Here is a 25,309-nt window from a genome sequence, read left to right as displayed (position 1 = left end):
CCTGATCTAGAACTGACGCAAATTTTCGGATTTGCAAAATTGGAGCAAAATTGGATAATCGTTTCTCTTTCTGTGCAGAAAAAATATATTTTTTGAAAATTTCGACCTTTTGTTGGGGAGGTACCAGAAGGAGTGGACCGATATATTCCATCTTAACACCAGACCTTGAATCAATAAAGTAATTGGGATGTGAGAAATTCGAAGACAATCGGATACTTACATCACATTTTATGAGAGTTGTGATTATTCAAAATTTTGACCCTTTGTGGGGATACCGATATTGTCTGTTTTCGCACCTGACCTACAACTGATTTAAATATTAGGATTTGCAAAGTTCAACCAAAATCGGATAGTCCTTTCTTCCTCTGTGCAGTAAATTATTTTCTTTGATTTCGATTTTTTGTGGGGAGTAGCAGAAGGAGTGGACCGATTTTGCCCCTCCCCGAACTCCATCTAAGTTTGACAATAATAATATTCGATGTACCAAGTTTGAATCAATTCGGATACTCCCTTCAAGAGTTATCGTGCGCACAAGCAAGTCAGACGGACGGACATCGCTAGATCGACTCCAAATGTCCTGAAATGGATTTAGTCCAAAGAGACCTAGGGTCTAAAGCCGTTGTCAAATGATATATACCCTCTCTAGCTATATGACTTAGGTTATAAAAATTGTGCAAATGATTTACTAATATCCTCCTCGATATCCTCCTCGATAACAAAATATAAAACTTTTGAAGACTTTTTTGATGTAAAATGTTTGCTTTAAAAAAATGATAAAACCAAGTCGTTGGAAAGGCTTTAAAGAAAATCTTAAAAAAAACACTCAGGATTTTTCTACTCATATATTTCTAGCTTGAAAAAAATTTAAAAAATCCGTTTTGAGGTATAAAGCGTTCAAGTTTTTATGAGGCTTAAAAGCAATATTTGTAAAAAATCTTCAAAATCTAAATATTAAAAAAATAGTGATTATTATTTTTTTAAAGATTAAAGAATACTTTTAATAAACCAACTTGGCTTTAAAAATATAAAAATAAAAATCCATCTTAAAAAATATTTAAAATATTCACATTCAAATTATTATTTTTCAAATTATTTATTTTTAAAAATCACGATAGTGTAGGACTTGGAAAAACATCTCTTAAAAATCGACGTAAATACAAGCTAGGTCTTTTCTATAAAACTTGAAAAAAATATTTTTTAAACAATCCAAGAATTAAAAAAAGGACTTCAAATTATTTATTTTTAAAAATCACGATAGCGTAGGACTTGGAAAAACATCTCTTAAAAATCGACGTAAATAGTAGCTAGGTCTTTTCTATAAAACTTGAAAAAAAAATATTTTTTAAACAATCCAAGAATTAAAAAAAAGTTCTAGAAAATCCACTTTTGTGTAGGACTTAAAAAGTATTTCCAAAAACTCAACAACAAATATTTTTAAAAAATCTTCATTATTTTGAATTTTTCTATTTTCCCCACACACCCCAAATTACCGTTACATGACCTCCAGACAATAACAAATAGCTGACGACAAGATAACGGTAAATTAGCGATGCGCATGTCCCGCAAATGTCAACGTATACCAAACATTTGCCTAACTGTTATACTGAGAAAAAGACGAAACAAAAAATAATTCAATTATAACACACGCAGCTGATACAAGTGACAGCAAGGAAGGATCTAAGGAGACCAGTAACAACAACAAATGTTTGCTGGAAAATGGAAAAAATGGATAACTCGGAGGCGCTAACGAAGAAGACCAACAACAGTGTGGATCTAACCAAACAGGAATCGATGAAGCCACGCTCCTTTATAAGGGGGACAAGTGGTCATCTGCTGCAGCAATTGAATGAGTTTAGGAAAAGAGAACAGGTATGTCTCTGTGTGTGTATGTAAATATTCCTCAAGGGGAGACAACTGTATATAATACTCTCCTCTGTCACAAATTGCCCCAAACAGCAGAATTTTGTAAACAAAAACACTTATCTTCTCTATGTCTAGTTCACCGATGTTGTACTCCTGGGCTGTGATGGCACCCGGATATCAGCTCATCGTAACATACTCGCTGCCGCCAGTCCCTACTTTATGGCCATGTTCAGCGGCCATTTCCCGGAAAGTGATCAACCTGAAATATATTTGCCCGAAATCGATACGCAATGCCTGCAATTGGTGGTGGAATTCATTTACACAGGTCTTGTCGACATCAGTGACGATTATGTCCAGCAACTGATGCAGACCGCCTCGTTTCTACAGCTAGACCACTTGTCGGATATGTGCGGTGAACATATGGGCGAACTACTGGATCCGGAGAATTGTTTGGGTTTCAAACACTTTGCCGAGAAACAAAACAATCAAATACTGCTGGAAATGGCCAAGGATTATATTATAACACATTTCCAGGATGTGGTGCAGTGTGAGGAGTTCTATGAAATGTCCTACGAGGAGGTGAGTTAATAAGTTGGATATTTTCAAAATGGATGGATATTGGAAAAATTCACGACAGAATAAAATTGGAGAAATAAAAAAAAACATTAAAAAATTAAAAAATCTACGCCAAAAAATTATAACAAAAGTTAAAAATAAAAAAAATAATGAAAATAAAAACCCACGCCTAATAAATAATAATAAAATTTTTTTTTTTTAAAAAATCCATGCCTAAGAAATTAATTTTTTTTTAATTTACTCTTGATTAATAATGAAAATGTTCTAAAAATAAATAATACAAAAATATTTTTTAAACAAATCCACACCCAATAAATAATAAAAAATATTTAAAAATCCATACCTGACAAATAATAAAAAAATATTCTTAAAAAATCCACGCCTGATAAATAATAAAAAATTAAAATCTATGCCTTATAAATAATAAAAAAATATCTCTAAAATATAAATAATAAAAAAATAAAAAATCCATATCTGATAAATTTTTTAATACAAATAAAAATTATTATTTTTTTAATTTAATTTTAAATAATTAAAAAAAATTAAAAAATCTGCGCCTAAAAATAAAAATTATTTGTTTGGATTTACAGCTAATTATTAATAAAAATGCCCATAAAAAAAAACATTTTTTAAAAAATCAACGCATAAAAAATTATGTTTTCTTAAATTTAAAAACACTAAAAAAACATTTTTGTTTTTAAATAAAATAAAATAATAAAAATGCTCATAAAAATAAATAATAAAAAAAATATTTTTTTTATAAAAATCGACGTCTAAGAATAATAAAAATTATTTTTTAAGAAAATCAACGCCTAAAAATTATTTGTTAAAAATAATAAACATTATTTTTTTTAAAAAAATCCACTCCTTTAAAATAACACAAATTATTTTTTATAGTAAACGACGCCTAAAAATAATAAAATAATATTTTTTATAGTAAACGACGCCTAAAAATAATAAAAAAAAGTTTTTTTATTATTAAAATAATAAAAAATATTTTTTTTAATAATAGAAGCCTAAAAAATAATAAAAATTACTTTTTAAAAATCCACACCTAAAAAATAATAAAAATTATTTTTTAAAAATCCACATCTAAAAAATACTAAACATTCTTTTAAAAAAAAAAACCACGCCTATTAAATAAACGCTTAAAAATAATGTTTTTTTAATAATCGACGCTTAAAAATAATAAAAATTATTTTCTTAAAATCCACGCGTAAACATTATTTTTTGAAAATCCAAGCCTATTAAATAGTAATAAATTATTTTTTATAGTAATCAACGCTTAAAAATAATTTTGTATATATTAATTAATCGACCCTTAAAAAATAATAATATTTTATTTTTAGAAATCCACGTCTAAAATTAATCAACATTCCATTTTTCAACCCACACTTATTAAAAAAAAATTTTAATAATTGACGGTTAAAAAATAATAAAGAATAATTTTTAAAAATCTAAGCTTAAAAAATAATAAACATCCATTTTTTAAATCCAGGCTTATAAAATTAAAAAAAAACATTTTTATAATAATCGAGTCCTATATAAAAGTAAAAAATATTTTTAAAAAATACACGACAAAAAATAAAAAAATAATAAACACTCTTGTTTTAAAAATCCACGCTTAAAAAAATAATAAACATTATTTTTTTATAATAAACTATATTCAAAAAACAGGGCTAAAAATAAATATTTTTTTATAAAAATTGACGCCTAAAAAAAATAAAAAAATATTTAAAAAACCGAAACCTAAAAAATAGTTAAAATTATTTTTAAAAAATCTAAGCTTACAAAATAAAAAAATATGTTTTATAATAATAAAAATAATTTTTGAATTATACACGCCTAAAATAATTAATAAACAAAAAAATAATGAAAAATATATTTTTTTTAAAAATTCCATATCATAATAATCATTTTTAATAAAAATCTATGAATAATAAATAATAAAAAAATAATAATAATAAATAACAGAAAAACAACAATAAAGGGATTAAGCCTGAACATTTTGCAACAACAAAATATTATGGTATCCTGAACAAACAAGCCAACACTGTTCTAAAAAATATTTTTTAGAAAGTTCACGCGTAAGAAATAATAAAAAAAAACATTTTTATAAAAAAAATAGAAAACATTTTTTAGAAAATCCACGCCTAAGAAGTGATAAAAAAATATTTTTTTAAAAAAATAATAAAATCGGTTTTTAAAAAATTCAACGCCAATGAAATAATAATAAAATCCTCGTTTAAATTTTTTTATACAAAGTGGCTAAAAAAATTAAACATTATTTTTTTAAATCGACGCACAGAAAAAAATAATATTTTAACAAACAATAAAAAACAAATTTTAAAAACCTACACCTAATAAATAATAACATATATAAAAAATCAAGTCTAATTATTAATAATAAACATTATTAAAAAAAAAAAATATTTTATAAAAATCTATCTATTTATATTTTTATTAAAGAATTTAAAAAAATCCACGCCTAATAAATAATAAAAAAAATTATATTTCAAATCAGTGCCTTATAAATAATATATATATATATATATATATATTGGAAATCCACGCCTAATAAATAATAAAGAATATTTAAAAAAAAAAAAAAAAAAACAAATATTTTTTGTAAAAATCCATCTAAAAATAATATGTTTAAAAATCGACGACAAAAAATAAAAATTATTTATTTAAATTTACGCTTGATTAATAAACAAAATAATAAGAAAAATGTTTTTAATAACAATCCACGCCCAGTAAATGAAACATTTTTTTTTTTTTTTTTGATAAAATCCAAATATTTTTTTTAAACCTCCATCCAAAAATATTTTTTATAAAAATCTACGACTTAAAATAGAAAAATTATAAAAATCCACGCCCAGTAAATAAAACATTTTTTTAAAATCCAAATCCAAATTTTAAATCCATACAAAAATATTTTTTATAAAAATCTACGACTAAAAATAAAAAAATATATAAAAATCCACACCCAATAAATAATAAAAAATTATAGAAATCCACGCCCAGTAAATAATAAAAAATATTTTTTTCCACATAAAAAATATTTCAAAAAATAATATTTATAAAAATCCAATCCTAATAAATATAAAAAATCCACTCTTATAAAAATCTAAGCCTAATAATCATTAAAAATCTACTCCAAATAAATAATAAAAAATATTTTTTATAAAATTTCATGCCTAATAAATAATACAATTTTTTTAATCAAAAAAAAAACCAAGGCTGAAAAATAATAAAAATTATTTTTTATAAAATACCACGCCAAAAAAATATTGAAAATTATTTTTTAAAAAATCCAAGTCTAATAAATAATTAATTTTTTTAATCGACGCCTAATAAATCATAAAAATATATTTTTTAAAAATCCACGCCTAATAATCAAAAAAAATATTTTTAAAAAATCCACGCCCAATAAATCATAGAAAATTTCTTTGAAAATACAAAGCTCAATAAATAACAAAAATACATATATTTTTTTAATATTTAATAAAAATATATTGTTTTTAGAAGAAGATCACACCTGATAAAGAATATGAAAGAAAATATTTTTTTCTATAATTTATTCTCAAAAATCCGTTATATAGCAAAACATTTTTTTCTTTTTTCAGTTAGTGCCGATTCTCAGCAACAATGAGCTCTTCATGCATTCCGACGATACAATACTCCAGGGAATTGTACGCTGGGCCGAGTACATGCCCGAACAACGGTTGTCATATCTCTCGCAACTCCTGCGTTTCATCCATCCGATGTGTGTGTCCGCGGAGGTCACAAGGTCACTGACTACCCTGCAAAAGCAAAACGATTGCTCACAATGGCTAAGCGAAGTCCAACACTATGAGGGTAGCTCTGAATGGCGTATATTTTTGGTGGATAAAATGGGTCGAAACCCGGAAACATGTCGTTATGATTTGAAGACGGGTACAATGTTGACCCTGAAACCACCTCCAAGGCCCGCGTTTGCCATTAGCCTGGCAGCCTATAAAAATATACTCTACATTCAGGGTGGCAGTATTGGACGTAGTACAAATAACTGTTATTACTATAATATATATCGTGATCAGTGGCATGATTTGGCCCCATTGCAGGTGAAACGCTCCCATCATCGTTCGCTCATTGTCAACGATTGCCTCTATGCCATTGGGGGGAATTCTTCGAATGGCATTACCAACTCGGTGGAATATCTCAATTTGGCCACAAATAAATCGGATTTCTGCAAACCCATGCTGGTGCATCGCAGCTCCATGGGCGCCGTGGTCCATGGGGAGTGTATGTATGTCATGGGCGGTGAGGAGGAGATACGTAGCTATAACTGCCTGGAACGCTATGATCCCCGGGAGAACTCTTGGCAATTTCTGGCGCCCATGAATGATGTGAAGGGATATTGTTCCAGTGCAGTGCTGGGCGACAATATCTATTGCTGTGAGGGTTTGGGCATGTGCATGGAACGCTATGACATGCGGGCCAATCGCTGGGAAGTCATAGACTTTGGTGAGGAGCGAGAGTTCTACGAGATCTTCACCGTCGACAATCAATTGTATTCCACGTGTGGTGACTTTATTGCCCACTACGAAATGGACGCGAATCGCTGGGCTGTCATCCATCGGTTTCCCTATGTTCGCGATTGGGATTACGCTGTGGCAATGAACATGGTCAATTATGGTGTCGAGGAGGAATGACGTTAAGTTTTTTTTTTGCATTTGCAAGGTGTGTTGTTGTTTTAGGTTTAAGTTGAACGAAAACAAAAAATGTTAGTGAAAAATATTAATGATAATAATAAAAATAATAAATAATAATAATTATAATAAAATAAATTAGAAAAACAAAATGTTGTAGAGAAATTTCAAGTGGTTTTATTTGAAAAAAATCGACGTATATTATTTTTTAATTCATTTGATTCTGTATTTTTTTAAATCCAGGGGTATTTAAGGTAACGCAAAAAAAAAGGTGAGTATTAAATGGGCGTTGAAAACAGATTGAAATAAAATAGAAAAACCAGTAAAGAAAGTCTTAAAATCGGGCAGGGCCGATTTTATGATACCCTACACCACTTTGCTAATTTAGTAGAGCTCCGCATAACAATTAAAAGTTTTTTTATGGGAGAATTCAATCATACACGCTATGATTATAATTAAAAGTTCTAAGGACTAAATATGCCGAAGCATTTGTATCTTTTAAATTCGGACTTGTATTGCCCATTTGGTGCAAAATTAATTCGAAATCTGATAAAGATATATATAGGAGCTATATCCAAATCGGAACCGATCTCGATAAAATTTGGCAAAGATATTTCTGAGCTGTATTTGATATGAATATCGTTGTTACGGGGTGCATATTACGACTGTGGGTAACAAATACAACAAATCGGATACACAATATATATGGGAGCTATAGCTATATCTGAACCGATCTTTACCAAATTTGACATACTAGCTTCTAGGCTCAATTTGGTCGTATGTGCCAAGTTCCATCCAATTTGGACAACTACTAGACGTTTGGTGCACCATCCAAAGTAAATCGGACGAAGTTATATATGGGAGCTGTATCCAAATCTGAATCGATCTCGATAAAATTTAGAAAATGTATTTCTGGACTGCATTTGATATATTTCCCAAAATATTATTGTTACAGAGGGCATATTACGGCTGCGGAGGACATAAATAACAAATCGGATGAACAATATATATGGGAGCTATAGCTATATCTAAACCGATTTCGATCAAATTTGGCATACTTATTTTCAGGCCTAATTTGGTTGTATGTGCAAAATTCCATACTATTCGGACTGATATTACACGTTTGGTGCACAATAAAAGGCAAATCGGACGAAGATATATATATGGGAGCTATATCTAATTTTTTAACCGATTATCTATATGGGTCTATCTCGCCTCCTTCTCCATGTTACAAACAAATGCACAAAGACATAATACCCTTACCACTATGTGGTGTAGGGTATAATAATTTGTGGGTGAGGTATCAGAAGAGGTTCACAGTTATATATCACCTCACAACAGATCTTGTGTTAGCGAAAATGTTTGTAGGTGTGAAATTCGAAGGAAGTTGGATGCTTATTTCGCTTTCTTTGAGCGTTTTGTTTTTCAAAATATTGAAACCTATGTGGGGGAGGTCATGTGTTAGTAGAAATATTGAGACGTACCAATTCTGATCGGAATCGGATGTTAATTTTGCCTTTTATGAGCTTCATTGTTACAGATCTTGTGTTGATAGAAATATTAAGATGTACCAAGTCTGACAGAAAAAGGATGTTAATTTCGCGTTTTATGAGCTTCATATATACTCAAAATTTTGACCCTTTGTGAGGGAGGTACCAGATGGAAAAGTGAACCGATATATCCCATTTTCACACCAGATCTTGGGTGACTAAAAATATTGTGATGTTTGTAATTTGAAGAAGGAAATCGGAATCGTACTTCACATTTTATAGGAGTTATAATTATTCAAAATTTTGACCCTTTATGGGGGAGGTATTTGCTGGAGTAGACCGATATTGTCCATTTTTGCACCTGACCTAGAACTGATGCAAAAAATAGGATTTGCAAATTTTTAACAAAATCAGATTATCCGTTCTCTTCCTATGCGGTAGATGATTTTCTATGGAAATTTTGACCTTTTGTGGGAGAGGTACCAGAAGGAGTGGCGCGACATTGCCCATCTCCGTACTCGATCTAAGTCTGACAAAAATATTACGAGGTACCAAGTTTGGATTTAATCGGATACTTCCTTCGAGATTTATCGTGCCCCCCAGACTAAATCGACTCCAAATGTCCTGAAACGGATTTGGCCTGTAGAGACCTACGGTCTAAAACCGTTATCTCGATGAGGCAATGAGGCAATGAGGCGATGAGGCAAATGAAATATACCCTCTCTAGCCATATGGCCGAGGGTATAAAAACGCAAAACGTGGACTGCCATTGTGGGTAGAACGAATTATAAATACTAAATGTTAAACTATTCCGTTACCGGGAAATACAATTATATGGGGGCTATAGGAAAACGTTGACCCAAATAGCCCATCTTCGAACCTGACCTGTCTGAAGACAAACAACAAATCTATGTAGAATCAATACACGTTGCTGGGTCTAAAATGATTTATTCGAGGAGTTCCAAATGGAGTGATGGAATGGAGGGTATGAAAACACCGTCTATCCGTCTGTGGAAATCACTCTAGATTGAAGTAGATTGATAAAATTTTACTCAAATGTATGTTATGTCTGAAAGTGGGCCATGTAGGTCCACGTTTTGGTATAGCTCCCATATAACGCTAACTCCCAATATTCGGTATTTTGATGATTTTAGCGACATTATTCACCGGAATTGTTTCAAATTTAATATTTGAAGTTCGAAATGGATAATACAGCCTTAGACAGAAAATGGTCTGTGCAGGTCCACGTTTTCGTATAGCCCCCATATAACGGTACCTCACGATATTCGGTATTTTGATGATTTTTGTTACATTATTCACCGGAATTTTTTTCAAATTTGGTATTTAAAGTTCGTAATGGATACTACAGCCTAAGACAGAAAATTATCTATGCAGGTTCACGTCTTCGTATATGTCCTATATATCAATATCTCCATATATTTGGTTTTTTGAAGATTTTAGGTAAAATATTCATCGAAATTGTTAGAAATTTGGTATTTGAAGTTCCTATTAGGTACTACAGCCTGTGACAGAAAAGTGTCTATGCAGGTCCACATCTTCGTAAAGCCTCTGTATAAAGGTCAGCAATTAAACGGTATTCTTCCGAATTTTATGAAATTTTTCAAGTTCCTTTCAAAGCTCGGATTACAATTTTGATTAAATCGTATTTTTCCATTGAAAATGGTGATCGCTGTGATCGAAAGCACATTACTGTATGTGTATGTGTATTTCAATATTGAAATGTCGTCCATGTATCACACGACGTGTGTAACTTCTACATATGAAAAAGTTGACACTACATAACCTAGAAAACCCTCATCGTTTGATAGCAGCTTAACATGGCAGAAGAATACAGGTAGATGCCTCAAAGCTTGGGAGCATTGATATGTCAAAAAACTGTAAATGTTTTTTCAAATTTAAGTAGATTTTTATATGTTTTCTTATACGACGTCATTCGGAGGTTATTATAATTCGTGTTTTTCTACAATTTTTACAAATTAAAAAAAAATTTTATTCAACATTTTCAATTGCAAAATTGGTTTGACAGTTCATTGTCCCAGCAGCTGTGCCGATACATCTACCTATATTCTTCTGCCATGCAGCTTAAACAATAATTTCATTCAACTTTGCTGTACGTAACATTCGTTGCGTTCTCAATAACGACAGAAATAGGGATACATAAGTCGACTTTTGATTGCTTAATTGACTTTTAGTAATCGATATTCGATTGCTCAAAATTATTAATTATTTTTGATCCTCTATTTTTATACCCTACACCACAAGGTGGTCAGGGTATTATGTCTTTGTGCATTTGTTTGTAACAGGCAAAAGGAAACGAGATAGACCCATAGTTCCTTTTAATGATCTGCATAGAATCATATTCTGAGTCGATTTATGCATGTCCGTCCGTCCGTCCGTCTGTCCATGTATTTTTGTAAACAAAGTACAGTTCGCATTTATTGCCCTATCCAGATGAAATTTTCCACAGATCATTTATTTGGCCCAAGGACGAACCCTATTAAAATTGGAGATAATCGGTCAAAATTTAGACATAGCTCCCACAGATATCTTCGTCCGATTTCCTTATATCGTGCACCAAACGTGAAATATCAGCCCGAATTGTATGGAATTTTGCATATGCACCCAAATTAGACCGGAAAATAAGTATGCCAAATGTGATCGAAATCGGTTCAGATATAGATATAGCTCCCATATATATTGTTCATCCGATTTGTTAATTCTGTCCTCCGCAGCCGTAATATGCGCTCTGCAACAACAATATTTGGGGAAATATATCAAATGTAGCTCAGAAATACCTTTGCTAAATTTTATCGAGATCGGTTCAGATTTGAATATAGCTCCCATAAATAACTTCGTCCGATTTACCTTTTATTGTGCCACAAACGTGTAATATCAGCCCAAATAGTATGAAATTTTGCACAACCAAACAAAATTAGGCCTGAAAATAAGTATGCCAAATTTTATCGAAATCGGTTCAGATATAGCTATAGCTGTCATATATATTGTTCATCCGATTTGTTATTTTTGTCCTCCGAAGCCGTAATATGCACTCTGTAACAACAATATTTGGGGAAATATATCAAATGCAGCTCAGAAATACATTTGCTAAATTTTATCGAGATCGGTTTAGATTTGGATATAGCTTCCATATATAACTTCGTCCGATTTACCTTTTATTGTGCACCAAACGTCTAATATTTGCCCAAATGGGATGGAAATTGGCACATACGACCGAATAGGTTCTAGAAGGTAGTATGCCAAATTTGGTGAAGATCGGTTCAGATGTCGCTATAGCTCCCATATATACTGTTCATCCGATTTGTTATTTTTGTCCTCAGCAGACGTAATATGCACTCCGTACCGACGATATTCAGGGAAATATATCAAATACAGCTCAGAAATACATTTGCTAAATTTTATCGAGATCGGTTTAGATTTGGATATAGCTCCCATATATAACTTCGTCCGATTTACTTTTATTGTGCACCAAACGTATAATATTTGCCCAAATGGGATGAAATTTGGTACTTACGACCGAATTGAGTCTAGAAGCTAGTATGTCAAATTTGGTGAAGATCGGTTCAGATATAGCTATAGCTCCCATATATATTGTTCATCCGATTTGTTGTATTTGTTAACAACAGCCGTAATATGCACTGCGTAACAACGATATGCAGGGAAATATATCAAATACAGCTCAGAAATATCTTTGCTAAATTTTATCGATACCGGTTCAGATTTGGATATGGTTCCCATATATAACTTCGTCCGATTTACCTTTTATTGTGCACCAAACGTCTAATATTTGCCCAAATGGAATGGAAATTGGCACATACGACCAAATAGGTTCTAGAAGCTAGTATGTCAAATTTGGTGAAGATCGTTTCAGATATAGCTATAGCTCCCATATATATTGTTCATCCGATTTGTTATATTTGTTACCCCCAGCTGTAATATGCACTACGTAACAACGATATTCAGGGAAATATATCAAATACAGCTCAGAAATATCTTTGCTAAATTTTATCGAGATCGGTTCAGATTTCGATATAGTTCCCATATATATTTTTATCCGATTTCAAATTAATTGTGCACCTAATGCGCAATACAAGTCCGAATTTAAAATATACAAATGTTTCGGCATATTTAGTCCTTAAAACTTTAAATTATAATTATAATCATAGCGTGTATCATTGAATTCTCCCATAAAAACTTTAAATTGTTATGCGGAGCTCTACTAAATTAGCTAAGTGGTGTAGGGTATCATAAAGTCGGCCCCGCCCGACTTTAGGACTTTCTTTACTGGTTTTAATTTTATATAAGCCAGGAACAGAGTTTTAGGACAGAGTTGCATTTTTCCTATTTTCTTCGAAACTAAACCGCCTTTCTGGTTATGCCATGCGTTTTAATTGACTTCAACTCCAAAATATAGGCGTGTTCATGGCTATAATAGACTGATTGACATATCATTAACTGCCAGACAAACATTTATTTTATTTTTATAAAAACAACGTTTGTTTATTAGTGGAGAACGATGGTAATGTTTACCAGGGGGTAAGGCAGGGAATACCTAGGTTTCGGAAAGAGCCACCAATCCTCATCAGTTCCCTTGTTTTTGTCTGGGATATTCTCCCCAGAAGTTATTTTAAAAAATAACTTCTATGACAAAAAACATTTTTTTACCCAAGTGACGAGATCGTAAGCTCTTTAAAAGACTTTCCAAGAGAATTTTAGTTTTATTTAATTCTTTGGTTCCTCTTCTATTGAGCTTACGATCTCGTCACTTGGGTAAAAAAATGTTTTTTGTCATAGAAGTTATTTTTTAAAATAACTTCTGGGGAGAATATCCCAGACAAAAACAAGGGAACTGATGAGGATTGGTGGCTCTTTCCGAAACCTAGGTATTCCCTGCCTTACCCCCTGGTTAACATTACCATCGTTCTCCACTAATAAACAAACGTTGTTTTTATAAAAACAACAATAAAGGGATAAAGTCAGACCATTTTGCAACAACAAAATACTACGGTATCCCGAACAAACAAGCCACACTGTTCTATTTATTTTATCAACAGATTTAACCAAAATATAATTAAAAGACAAGTATAATTTTTTAATATTAATTTCACATTTATTTAATATCGTTTTTTGTGTTTCTTGAAGTTTTTGTTTTTTGTTTTATAATAATATTTTGATCAATTTAAATTTTGTTACATAAGTTTCGTATGTAAACGAATGGTTATAAATAAAATAAGATTTTTATAATTAACATAAAAAAATAGTAAAAAAAAAATTATATAAATGTTTTTTTTTTTCAAATTGTTCTTGATTTGGCATATTTGTTTTTTCAAAAAAAAAAAAGAAACATACATACGTAAATACATATAAAATTACTTAGCTTGGTTTTGTTTTTAGTTAAAAAAAAAATTAAAACAATACATACAAACTCTAACGAAAATTCTACAAAATAATCTGTAAAATTTCGAAAGAGTAAAATAAAAACGTTCGGTTTGGAGTGTGGTGGGTGTGAAAGGTAGATAGTAATTGGAAAAAATACAGATTGGTTGACGTATTAATAAATTATACTAAAACACACATGGTTGCACTTACAAACTAATGTCAAATAAATGTTAGAAGTAAGAAAACACGCTCGTGCCGAGTACAACAGATAGGGGGCGAGAGAGAGGGAGATTTAATACATACATACAAAAAAAATAATAATAAAATGTCAACATTAGAAAAAAGTTTTGTGTTTTTTTTTTTTTGGGGGGGGGGGGGGGGTTTTAGAAACCTCTTTCTTTTCTTTCAGTGTAGTAAGTAATAAACAAATATTTTTTTTGAATATTTTTCCCTGCGAAGTTTACCAAACTTCACATTTCTTAACGGGATTCATCGGTGAGCCTTCGGGACATTGGAAATCTTTTGAGAAGTCTTTCATGTTGCTCATCGAACCCAAGACACGGAACTCATTGGGTGAATGGACACCGGTGGTGATACGCATTTTGAGAGTTTCTGAAAAACATTAATTAAGAATAGAGGGTTAGTACAGGGTTAATAATATCAATAAAGAAAAATAAGTTCGAAATCGGATAGATTTCAAAATGAACACCATAAAAACTTATATAAAGGTACGTTTACACTCAAACTGTTATACAGCTTAACCGCAATAATTGACCTATTTGGAAAATTAAAGAAAAAAAATAAAGAGTAGGAGTCGGTTTTGCCGACAGATGTATGACCCCCGCCCTTGACTTATGATTATTCAAACTGTTGACTCTTAAGGAGGGAGGTTTCAAAGCAGTTGGCAAACATTGACCTAAGACTTATGTAAATATTACAACGTGACAGATTTGGACTATATCTACTCTATGAGATATGTGCACATTTTTGGAAAATGTGGAAATATGCGTGAGGTAACAGAGACTATACAGGGTGAGATAAAAAAAAAACTGCAACAAAGTCAAACGGCATAATTTTTACATTGTTCTTTAAATTTATTTTTTCATCAAATTTTAGAATAAGTTTAGATTTGTGCGAATTGGTGACCTTTGGCCTTCCAACGGCCAATGAAACCGTCACACGCTGCCCGAATGTTGCTCAGCGGTATTTTGGCCCATTACCGGGGAAGCGCTTGCATGAGGTGATCGACACTTTGGTATTTTTTAGTGCCAACCTTGCTTTTCAAAATACTCCAGACACAATAGTCCAACGGAGATTTTGGTGGCCATTGGGCGCTTCAAATGAAGCGGGAACCTTATTTTGTAACCATTCTTGGGTAGTGCGTGCTGAGTCCTGTTGGAATGTCCAAGGTCTGCGGCCAAAATGTTTGCATGTCCAAGCCTTTAATACACCCTCCAGAATATTTTCGCGATAATATTCTGCATTCATCTGATGCCACGGTCGATAAATATGAGCGGAGAGCGACCATCGGCTGTAATGGCGTTTCGGCACACACCATCACCATGGCCGGCGCTTGAGTTCTGGTGGCCAACCGATGGTGCACATTTTCAGCTGACCTCTTTGGCAAGTAAACACGATCATTTTGTTTGTTTACAAACTTCTGGACAACGAATGTTTTCTCTTTCATCGGAGAAAACCAAATTCGGCAGTTCACCAATTTCGTCTCAGCGAAGCAACTCTTTAGCTCTTTTGAGCATATTTTCCTTTTGTTGCGGTGTAAGTTCTTGCACTTTTTGGAATTTCAAAGGCTTTACCCCGAGCTCATTTTTCAATTTTTGCCGAATGGAATATTGCGATATGTTCAGCCATTCAGCCATGAACCATTTTTCAGCCACTGCGACGCGGGTTTCGATCAAGGCGCTTCTTCACTTTTCGAACTATTTCTCCTGATGTTGCTGTTTTCTTCCGTCCACTTTATTGACGTCAGACTACGCTACCAGTATCACGATAACGAGCGATGTTACGAGACACTCAAAGATTTATTCACATTTAAATGCTGGAGTGCTCTAACGATAGCCACTTGTGGTTTTCCAGCCAAATATAAAGAAATCACACTATCATGCTTGAAATCCTTCACGAATAACGGACGAGTGGCTTAGAAATGATAGCAGTCTAAAAGTTGGATGCCGTTTTTTATCTTACCCTGTATACCCTCCATAGAATGGTGGAGGGTATAAAAACGATCATAAAATCCGAAACAAGTACCCAGTTCTGTATAAATTACACACATCACAATAATTTCATTAACTCAAGGTCTGGTGTGAAGACGGGATATATCGGTCCACTCCTTCTGGTACATCCCCCACACAAAAGGTCACAATTTTAAGTAACCAAAATGATCATAAAATCCGAAATACATCACACATCCCATTATTTCTACTAACACAATATCAGGTGTGAAGATGACATATTTCTGCGAAGCCCCGTCTGGTACCTCAACCATAAGAGGTCAAAATTTTGAATATCCAGGAAGCTCATAAAACGGGAAATTTACATCCGTTTCCATTCAGACTTGGTACATCTCAATAATTCCATCAACACAAGATATGTTATATGGATGGCAGAGATTTGACCATACCTTCTGGTACCTCCTCCACATAGGATCAAAGTTTTGAATTACCAAAACAATTATAAAATCCAAAATAAGCATTCGGTTCTATTCAAATTTCACACATCTCATTAGTTCTACTAAAACAAAATCTGCTGTGAGGATGGGATATATAGGTTCACTCCTTCCCCACAAACGGAAACAATTTTGAATATCCCTGAAGCTTATAAAACGCTTAATTAACATCTGATTTCATTCATACTTGGTACGTCGCAATAATTCCATCAGCACAAGATCTATTATAAAGATGGTGGAGACCGAACCATTCCTTCTAGTACCTCCTCCACAAAGAGTCAGACTTTTATATATCTCATATAAGGGGAAGGAAGTAGTCGATATAGTCCAAACCTGGCACTTCACAACCATTATATCATATTTATTTAGGTCCGACCCGAAATGTACAATATTCAACAATTCCTTCGGAACCTACTCCATAGAGGGTCGAACAATTGAATAATCATAACAGAAGTCAAAATAAATTTAAATAATCGAACATAGGCTGAGGGCATACGTCGCCGATACTTTTACGCCGACTGATACTTTTTAACTGATTTTTTACAAAAATGAGTAGAATTTTATCAGTTTTCTTATACGACACCAATTGGAGGTTGTTATGACATGCATTTTTCAACAACTTTTACAAATTTCAATAATTAGTCATTTAAAATTTTTAATTACAAAATCGGATCGACAGTTCGTTTTCCAGCAGCTGTGTCGCTGCTATTCCTGTATTCTTCTACCAAGGGAAATCCCATGGTAGAAGAATACAGGTAGATGCATGAACGTTTGGCAGCATTGATATGTCAAAAAATTTTTAATATATTTTTTTTAAATATAAGTAGATTTTTATGTGTTTTCTTATACGACGTCATTCGGAGGTTATAATTATTCGCGTTTTTTCAACAATTTTTACAAATTTAAATAATTTTTCATTCAACATTTTCAATTCCAAAATTGGTTTGATAGTTCATTGTCCCAGCAGCTGTGTCGATGCGTCTACCTATATTCTTCTAGCATGGTACACACACACTAATCAGAGATGGGAACCTGTTTTCCATGAGGATCACTTATCGATCTAAGGAACTCTTTCTGAGTTAGGGGAACTTTGCGCTGCTATAGAACTCTAACATAGGGATATGTTAATCGACTTTTGGCGTTTGCGTTGATATCAGAGTAAAGAGTTAAATGATTTGTGTGGCGCTTTGAGGCCAAATAATTCTTCTACCTCCGCCTAGGCAGAAGTAACGAATAAACCGGAAAAAAAGAGTTAAATGCTTTGTGTGGCACTTTAAGGCCCAATAATTCTTCTACCTCCGTCTAGGCAGAAGTAACGAATAAACCTGACAAAAAGAGTGAAATGCGATGGAAGTTGAGTTGGAGCACTCCTGGCAGTAAAAACAAAAAGAACAAAACTCTATTTTTCGGTTACGTTCGAATAAGGGCGAGCATGCTTTCTTGCTTGAAGAGTGGAGCATCCCAGCGAATTTTTTTGGACATACATCTTCCAACTGAGACCACTGACAATGTAGGTGCGACTCATCCAAAACCTGTATACAATTTCTACTTACATTTACGCAGCGATGGCCTAGGCCGTCAGACGGGTACGAAATCTATCGACATTGTAAGCGAAGGCTGGATGGGTTCGAAATCTATGTACGTCCGATTCAGATACAAGTGCGATGGACACATTTTATTATACTTTAATTATAATATGGATTTGGATTCACAATGTAATAGCAATACGACTCATCTAAATCGGATGCTAGCTGTATGCTACTAAGCACTGTTATTTCATTTTTTTCCTATTGACAAAATTGCATACATTTGGATGGGTATTACATTGTAATGGTCAGCGGACTGTCTACTGACCATGGTAGAATAATACATCAACGCTTGGAAATATTGATATGTCAACATTTCACTGTTTTTTTTTTTTAATAAGTAGATTTTCATAAGTTTTCTTATACGACCCCAATCTGAGGTCATAATGATATGCATTTTTCAACAACTTTTAAAAATTTGAATAATTTTTCATTTAAAATGTTTTAATTTATAAATCGGATTGACAGTTCATTTTCCCAGCAGCTGCTACTCCTGTATTATTCTACCTAGGGAATACCTATTTATTATGACATGTTCCGACTGAACCATGGCAGAAGAATACAGGTAGATGCCACAACGCTTGGGAGCATTGATATGTCAAAAAAATGTTTTTTCAAATATAAGTAGATTTTTATATGTTTCATTCGGAGGTTATTATAATTCGCGTTTTCGAACAATTTTTGCGAATTTAAATAATTTTTCATTCAACATTTTCAGTTCCAAAATTGGTTTGACAGTTCATTGTCCCAGCAGCTGTGTCGATGCGTCTACCTATATTCTTCTACCATGGGGAATACCTATTTATTATGCCATGTTCCGACTTAACTTTAATATAGGGATCTAAAGATTCATTTTTATGCCCTCCACCTTGGAAAGGAGGGTATATTAACTTTGTCATTCCGTTTGTAACATCCTTAAATATTCGTCGTATACCCCATAAAGTATATTTATTCATAATCAGCATAAGATTCTAATTCGATTTAACGATGTCCGTCTGTCTGTCCGTCTGTCTGTCTGTCTGTTGAAATCACGATACAGCCCACATTATTTGACGTAGAGCGCCAAAATTTAGCAGAGCAATTGGTATTATGTCTAGGATGGTTGGTATTAAAAATGAGATATATCGGTCCACGCTCTGGTATAGTTCCCATCAACGGTACCTCCCGATATTTGGTATTTTGATGATTTATGCCACATATTTTTTACGGATTTGTCTGAAAATTGGTATTTGTAGGTCATAACGGGTCCCTGTACGTGTGGCAAAACATTGCATGTATGGGTCCACGATTTGGTATAGCCCCCATATAATGGTACCTCCCAATATTCGATATTTTGATTATTTTTGCCATATTTTTTTAACGGATTTGTCTAAAAATTGGTATTTGTTGGTCATAATCGGTTCCAGCTCCGGTGGCGAAACATTGCATGTATGGGTCCCCATATAAGGGTACCTCCCGATATTCGGTATTTTGATGATTTATGCCACATATTTTTTACGGATTTGTCTGAAAATTGGTATTTGTAGGTCATAACGGGTGGCAAAACATTGTATGTATAGGTCCACGTTTTGGTATAGTCCCCATATAACGGTACCTCCCAATATTCGGTATTTTTATGCTTTTTGGCACATTTTTTTCACGAATTTCTCTGAAAATTTGGTAGTTGTAGATCATAATGGGTTCCAGTTCGTGTGGCGAGTCATTGTAATTATAGGTCCACGTTTTGGTATAGCCCCCATATAACGGTACCTCCCGATATTCGGTAATTTGATGATTTTTGCCACATTTTTTCACGTATTTGTCTGAAAATTGTTATTTGTAGGTCATAAAGGGTTCTATCCCCGTTGGCCATATAACGGTCCCCATATAACGGTACCTCCCGATATTCGGCATTTAAATGGTTTTTGCCGCATTTCTTCTAATGTTTCCTTTACCCTAAGGTGGAGGGTATTAAAAGTTTGGCCCGGCCGAACTTAATGTTTTTTTACTTGTCGCACCATACTTTGCCAATACATATGTACTCTCTCCATGTATCACACAATTGGTCTGTTCCAGAACCTGCAAGGATCTACTAGTTTTGCAATATTCTCTAATATCACAAAGGGAAAATCGGTTATCGTAGTAAAAACTTTTACATTCTTGCAGTTCTAGAACTTCTATGTACGGAAAATTTGACACTAGATATGTAAACCCCTTATCGTCTGATAGCACCTTAAGGAAGGATTTTAATTTTAAATATTAAAAATCTAAAACTCACCTTTCCTGTACACGGCACACCATGTTTGAGCTGCCGAAATCCAGAACATTTGTTCGGGTGAATAATTCAGGCCGGGCAATTTGGGTTCTTCGCCATTCTTCTCCACCCACCGTTTGTAGGCTATGTAGGATTCTTTGATGCCACCATTATCGGCAATATTTTCACCCTGAGTATTAATACCATTGAGCTGGATGGAAGGTGAGATAGAACAGAAAAATTTTTATTGGAATTCTTAAAAAGTACTAAATTATGAAGCTGATTTTCGCACTTACATTCAAACCAGTTTGTTTATCGGTATAGTTGCCATATTGTTCGATAATACACTTGGCCTTTTCCAAATAGGATTTTTGGGTATCGGGCTCCCACCAATCAACCAAATTACCCTCCAAATCGAATTGGCGACCTTGGTCATCGAAACCATGGGTGATTTCATGGCCAATCACATAACCGATGGCACCATAATTCATGTACTTGGGACGATGGGCATTGAAGAAATGTCCCTGTAAAATACCGGCGGGGAATTCTGAGGGGGTGGAGAGAAAAAATAAAGAGAAAATTATTTTAAAATTGTATTCTTTAATATATAAGAGAGAGAGTATTAAGAGAGTATTGCCACTTACGTATACTATTCTCAATGGATGAGTAGAAAGCATTGACCACAGCTGGGCGGGCATGACGTATCCAATCGGTCTTGTTGACAGGCAATCTCAATTTGTTGAACGAGTAATCGGTACCGAAAACATTCATTTTCAGGAATGATTCGAAATACTTGTCGGCATCGATTTCCAATTTATCATAGTATTCAGCCAATTTCTTGTCATCCAACATTTCATCGGGATAGCCAATGTGGGTGGTCATGTGTTTCAATTTATTCTTGGCCTCAGCTTTGGTCTTGTCATCCATCCAGGTGACTTCATCCAAAATATTATCGAATACACTGCGAATATTGTTGACCATTTCCAGGGCATTTGATTTCGAGTCCTCCTTGAAGTACTTGCGCACATACAACGAACCCACCGAGATGGCTAAGCTGTTTTTTTTTTTTTTTTGGCGAATATCATTTTAGGATAGTTTGCGAATTTCATGGATGATGGATGGCGTGTGGCGGTGGGCAATGGCGTGGCGGAATATTTTTTGTTGCATGGCATTTTTTTTTTTTTTTTTGTTTTTTGGTTAAAATGTTTTTGGCATGAATGGTAATGTTATCGAAATTTTAGCAACAAAATTACGTTTGAGTAATGAAATTTGAAATTTTTTTTCAATTTTATTATGGTGAGCGGTTTTGGGTGTCATATTTGAAAATATAAAAATGAAACGAAAATCAAAAATTAATTGTTATAATTGTTTTTAGATTGCTTTTTTAATATATAGCATAATGATATAACAAATAACGTTACAAATCTAAAGCGTTTAGATTAGAATAAAGCTGGAAACAAATTTTACGTATTAATAATGGTGGACAAATACTGGTGTATTGGTGTGTGTTATATAGTGTGGTGAATTAACAAAACGATCGGAAATGTTTAGGCAAATATTTGGTGAAAGCGGATAATGTGAATGAGTTTGAGAGATTAAAGCTCTGGGTCATGAAGGCCTTTAAAATGTTCTAAACATATAATAAATCTAATGGATTTATTGATTAAGATGTTTGATAAAACGAATGCCATGGTAGAAGAATACAGGTAGATGCATCAATGCTTGGAGACATTGATCTGTCAAAAAATTTTAAAATGTTTTATCAAAAAAAAGTAGATTTTTATATATTTTCATATACGACGCCAATCGGAGGTTGTTTTGGTATAAATTTTTCAAACATTTTTACAAATTTGAATAATTGTTCATTCAACATTTTCAATTGCAAAATCGGTTTGACAGTTCACTGTCCCAGCAGCTGTGTCGACAATGCGACTACCTGTATTCTTCTACCATGACGAAAACGCAACAATATTGACAGTTCAAATCTACTGAGCTTATTAAATTTGTTTTAACTTTTCTTATGATAAAATACTTCAATGTAAACACTGCCTTAAATTCAAATGGGTTTTATATATCACAGGACCGTGAGAAAATGTAATGTGGATACTTTTCTAAAAATGCTAATGGGTTTTAAACTATTATCTACAGGGAGGCGCAAAAGTAATCCTGCTATCAGCAAATGCTATAAATTTTACGATTGGCCCCTAATGTCAGTTCTGTTTTGACATTTTCGTAGAAAACACATGCGAAATACACGTTAATAAACAATGTTACGCTACACTGGTCCGCGGAATATTGGAGAGTATTTTTATACCCTCCACCTTGGAAAGGGGGGTATATTAACCTTATCCTTCCGTTTGTAACATCCTTAAATATTCGTCGTAGATCCCATAAACTATATATATTCATAATAAGCATAAAATTCTAAGTCGATTTAACGATGTCCGTCTGCCTGTCCGTCTGTCTGTCTGTCTGTTTAAATCACGATACAGCCCACATTATTTGACGTAGAGCGCCAAAATATAGCAGAGCAATTTGTATTGTGTCTAGGATGGTTGGTATTGAAAATGAGATATATCGGTTCACGTTCTGGTATAGTCCCCATATAACGGTACCTCCCGATATTCGGTATTTTGATGATTTATGCCACATTTTTTCACTGATTTGTTTGAAAATTGGTATTGCTAGGTCATAACGGGTCCCTGTACGTGTGGCAAAACATGACATGTATAGGTCCACGTTTTGGTATAGCCTCCATATAAAGGTACCTCCCGATATTCGGTATTTTGATTATTTTTGCCACATTTTTTCACGGATTTGTCTAAAAATTGGTATTTGTTGGTCAAAATGGGTTCCAGCTCCGGTGGCGAAACATTGCATGTATGGGTCCTCGATTTGGCATAGCCCTCATATAATGGTACATCCCAATATTCGGTAATTTGATGATTTTTGCCACATTTTTTCACGGATTTGTCTGAAAATTGGTATTTCTAGGTCATAATGGGTTCTAGCTCCTTTGGCGAAACATTGCATGTGTAGGTCCAAGAATTGGTATTGCCCCCATATAACGGCACCTCCCGATATGCGGCATTTTAATGGTTTTTGCCACATTTCTTCTAATGTTTCCTTGTTTTTTTGTGTTTTTTTTTTTTTTTTTTTTTTTTTTGACCAATAATCGGTCGGTGACTTTAGCACAACATGGATTTCGTCGAAGATTTCCTGGCCGTCCAACGTCTGCTGGTAAAACACCGCGACATTTAGCTGCTCGCCTCGAAGAGAGTGGTACAACAAAGGATGCTGTCAGGCGTGACAGATCCCGGAGTATGCCTTCTGCAGAGAATATTACTGCCGAAGCCGACAATGCCATGGAAATGCCGTCGATATCGACCAGACGACGTACGACGCAAATGGATATCAGTCGACGGTCTTAAAAGCGAGTTTTGGTACAAGACCTATGAAGATGTTTCCGTACAAGGTCCAGATGGTGCATTAGCTGTTAGCTGCTGACCGCCAAATGCGTCTAACATACGCTCAAGCCATCCTTAATCACCAACAAGAGGATGATTTTTTATTAAAAATAAGTAAAAAAGCTGTAAGTTCGGGCGGGCCAAACTTTGAACACCCCCACCATTCGGAACGCAGGGCCACGTTGTCGTATAGACCCTAATATAACGGCTACATTCGGAATTTTTAATATTTCAACAGAATTTTTAACGGAATTTATTATTATTTTTTTTTTTTTTGAAAATTACTAATTAAAAAAAAAAAATAAAATCCGTTAAATATTCTGTAAAAAATTTTAAAAATCGTGAATGTAGCCGTTATATTAGGGTCTAAACGACGACGTGGACCTGCATAGGTAACTTTTGTCATAAGCCATTACAATATTCAAATGCGAAACTTTGAAAAAAATCGGTAAATAATGTAGCTAAATCTGTAGTCAGAATATAGGGAGATACCGTTATATGGGGGCTATACGAAGACATGGGCCTACATAGACAATTTTCTGTCATAGGCTGTAGTATCCATTACGAACTTCAAATACCAAAATTGAAACAATTCCGGTGAATAATGTCGCTTAAATCACCTAAATACCGAATATCGGGAGGTGCCGTTATGTGAGAGCTATACGAAGACGTGGACCTGCACAGACAATTCTCTGCCATATGGTGTAGCATCCATTACGAACTTCAAATACCAAATTCCGGTGAAAAATGTCGCTAAAATCATCAAAATACCGAATATCGGTAGGACCGATATATGAGGGCTATACGAAGACGTGGATCTGCACAGACAATTTTCTGTCATAGGCTGTAGTATCCATTACGAACTTCAAATACCTAATTTTAAACAATTCCGGTGAAAAATGTCGCTAAAATCATCAAATTACCGAATATCGGAAGGTACCATTATTTGGGGGGCTATACCAAAACGTGAACTTACATGGGACATTTTCAATACCAAAAGTCCTGCAGACATAATATACATTTGAGTAAAATTTTATCAACCTACTTCATCTCGTTCGGAAGCTAGGTTGATTTTCACAGACTGACAGACCGACGGACATCGCTAAATGACAAAGTTAATATACTCAGATGTTTTTATGCCACCGACATTGGTACATATATGATACGGAGCATAATAAAAATTACGTTTCTAGGAAGATACGTCAAGAATAGAAAAAGCATTTAACTATGTTCAGATAACCTGAAACCAAAAGCAGATTATAGATTTTTTAAGCTAAGTATTGCAAAGCATATACCATA

The 25,309-nt window shown here is 33.5% G+C and overlaps 2 protein-coding genes across 5 annotated transcripts in view; one reads left to right on the top strand and one right to left on the bottom strand.

The window, feature by feature from the left end:
- Positions 1-1,534: 1,534 nt before the first annotated feature.
- Positions 1,535-7,238, top strand: LOC101887556 (kelch-like protein 28). Its single transcript, XM_005178138.4, has 3 exons — positions 1,535-1,869; positions 1,999-2,442; positions 6,069-7,238. Exons 1-3 carry the CDS (start codon positions 1,717-1,719, stop codon positions 7,134-7,136), a joined length of 1,665 nt encoding a protein of 554 aa, XP_005178195.2. The 5' UTR covers positions 1,535-1,716; the 3' UTR covers positions 7,137-7,238.
- Positions 7,239-14,415: 7,177 nt separating this feature from the next.
- The window catches only part of LOC101887725 (neprilysin-2), a 94,913-nt gene continuing 84,019 nt past the window's right edge, over positions 14,416-25,309 (bottom strand). For all 4 annotated transcript variants that reach the window (XM_059130503.1, XM_059130505.1, XM_059130504.1 and 1 more), the window contains 4 exons: positions 21,188-21,597; positions 20,840-21,090; positions 20,568-20,754; positions 14,416-14,653 (listed from right to left, as the gene is read on the bottom strand). In XM_059130503.1, coding sequence (XP_058986486.1) covers positions 14,502-14,653; positions 20,568-20,754; positions 20,840-21,090; positions 21,188-21,597 — 1,000 coding nt within the window. In that variant the 3' untranslated portion in view covers positions 14,416-14,501. The remainder of the gene's footprint in view (positions 14,654-20,567; positions 20,755-20,839; positions 21,091-21,187; positions 21,598-25,309) is intronic.

This window comes from Musca domestica, unplaced genomic scaffold (assembly GCF_030504385.1).
Source record: "Musca domestica strain aabys unplaced genomic scaffold, Musca_domestica.polishedcontigs.V.1.1 76, whole genome shotgun sequence".
In the NCBI taxonomy this organism is placed as follows: Eukaryota; Metazoa; Arthropoda; class Insecta; order Diptera; family Muscidae; genus Musca; species Musca domestica.
The sequence above is the reverse complement of the archived record's forward strand: the minus strand, read 5'-3'. Positions and strand labels throughout refer to the sequence as shown.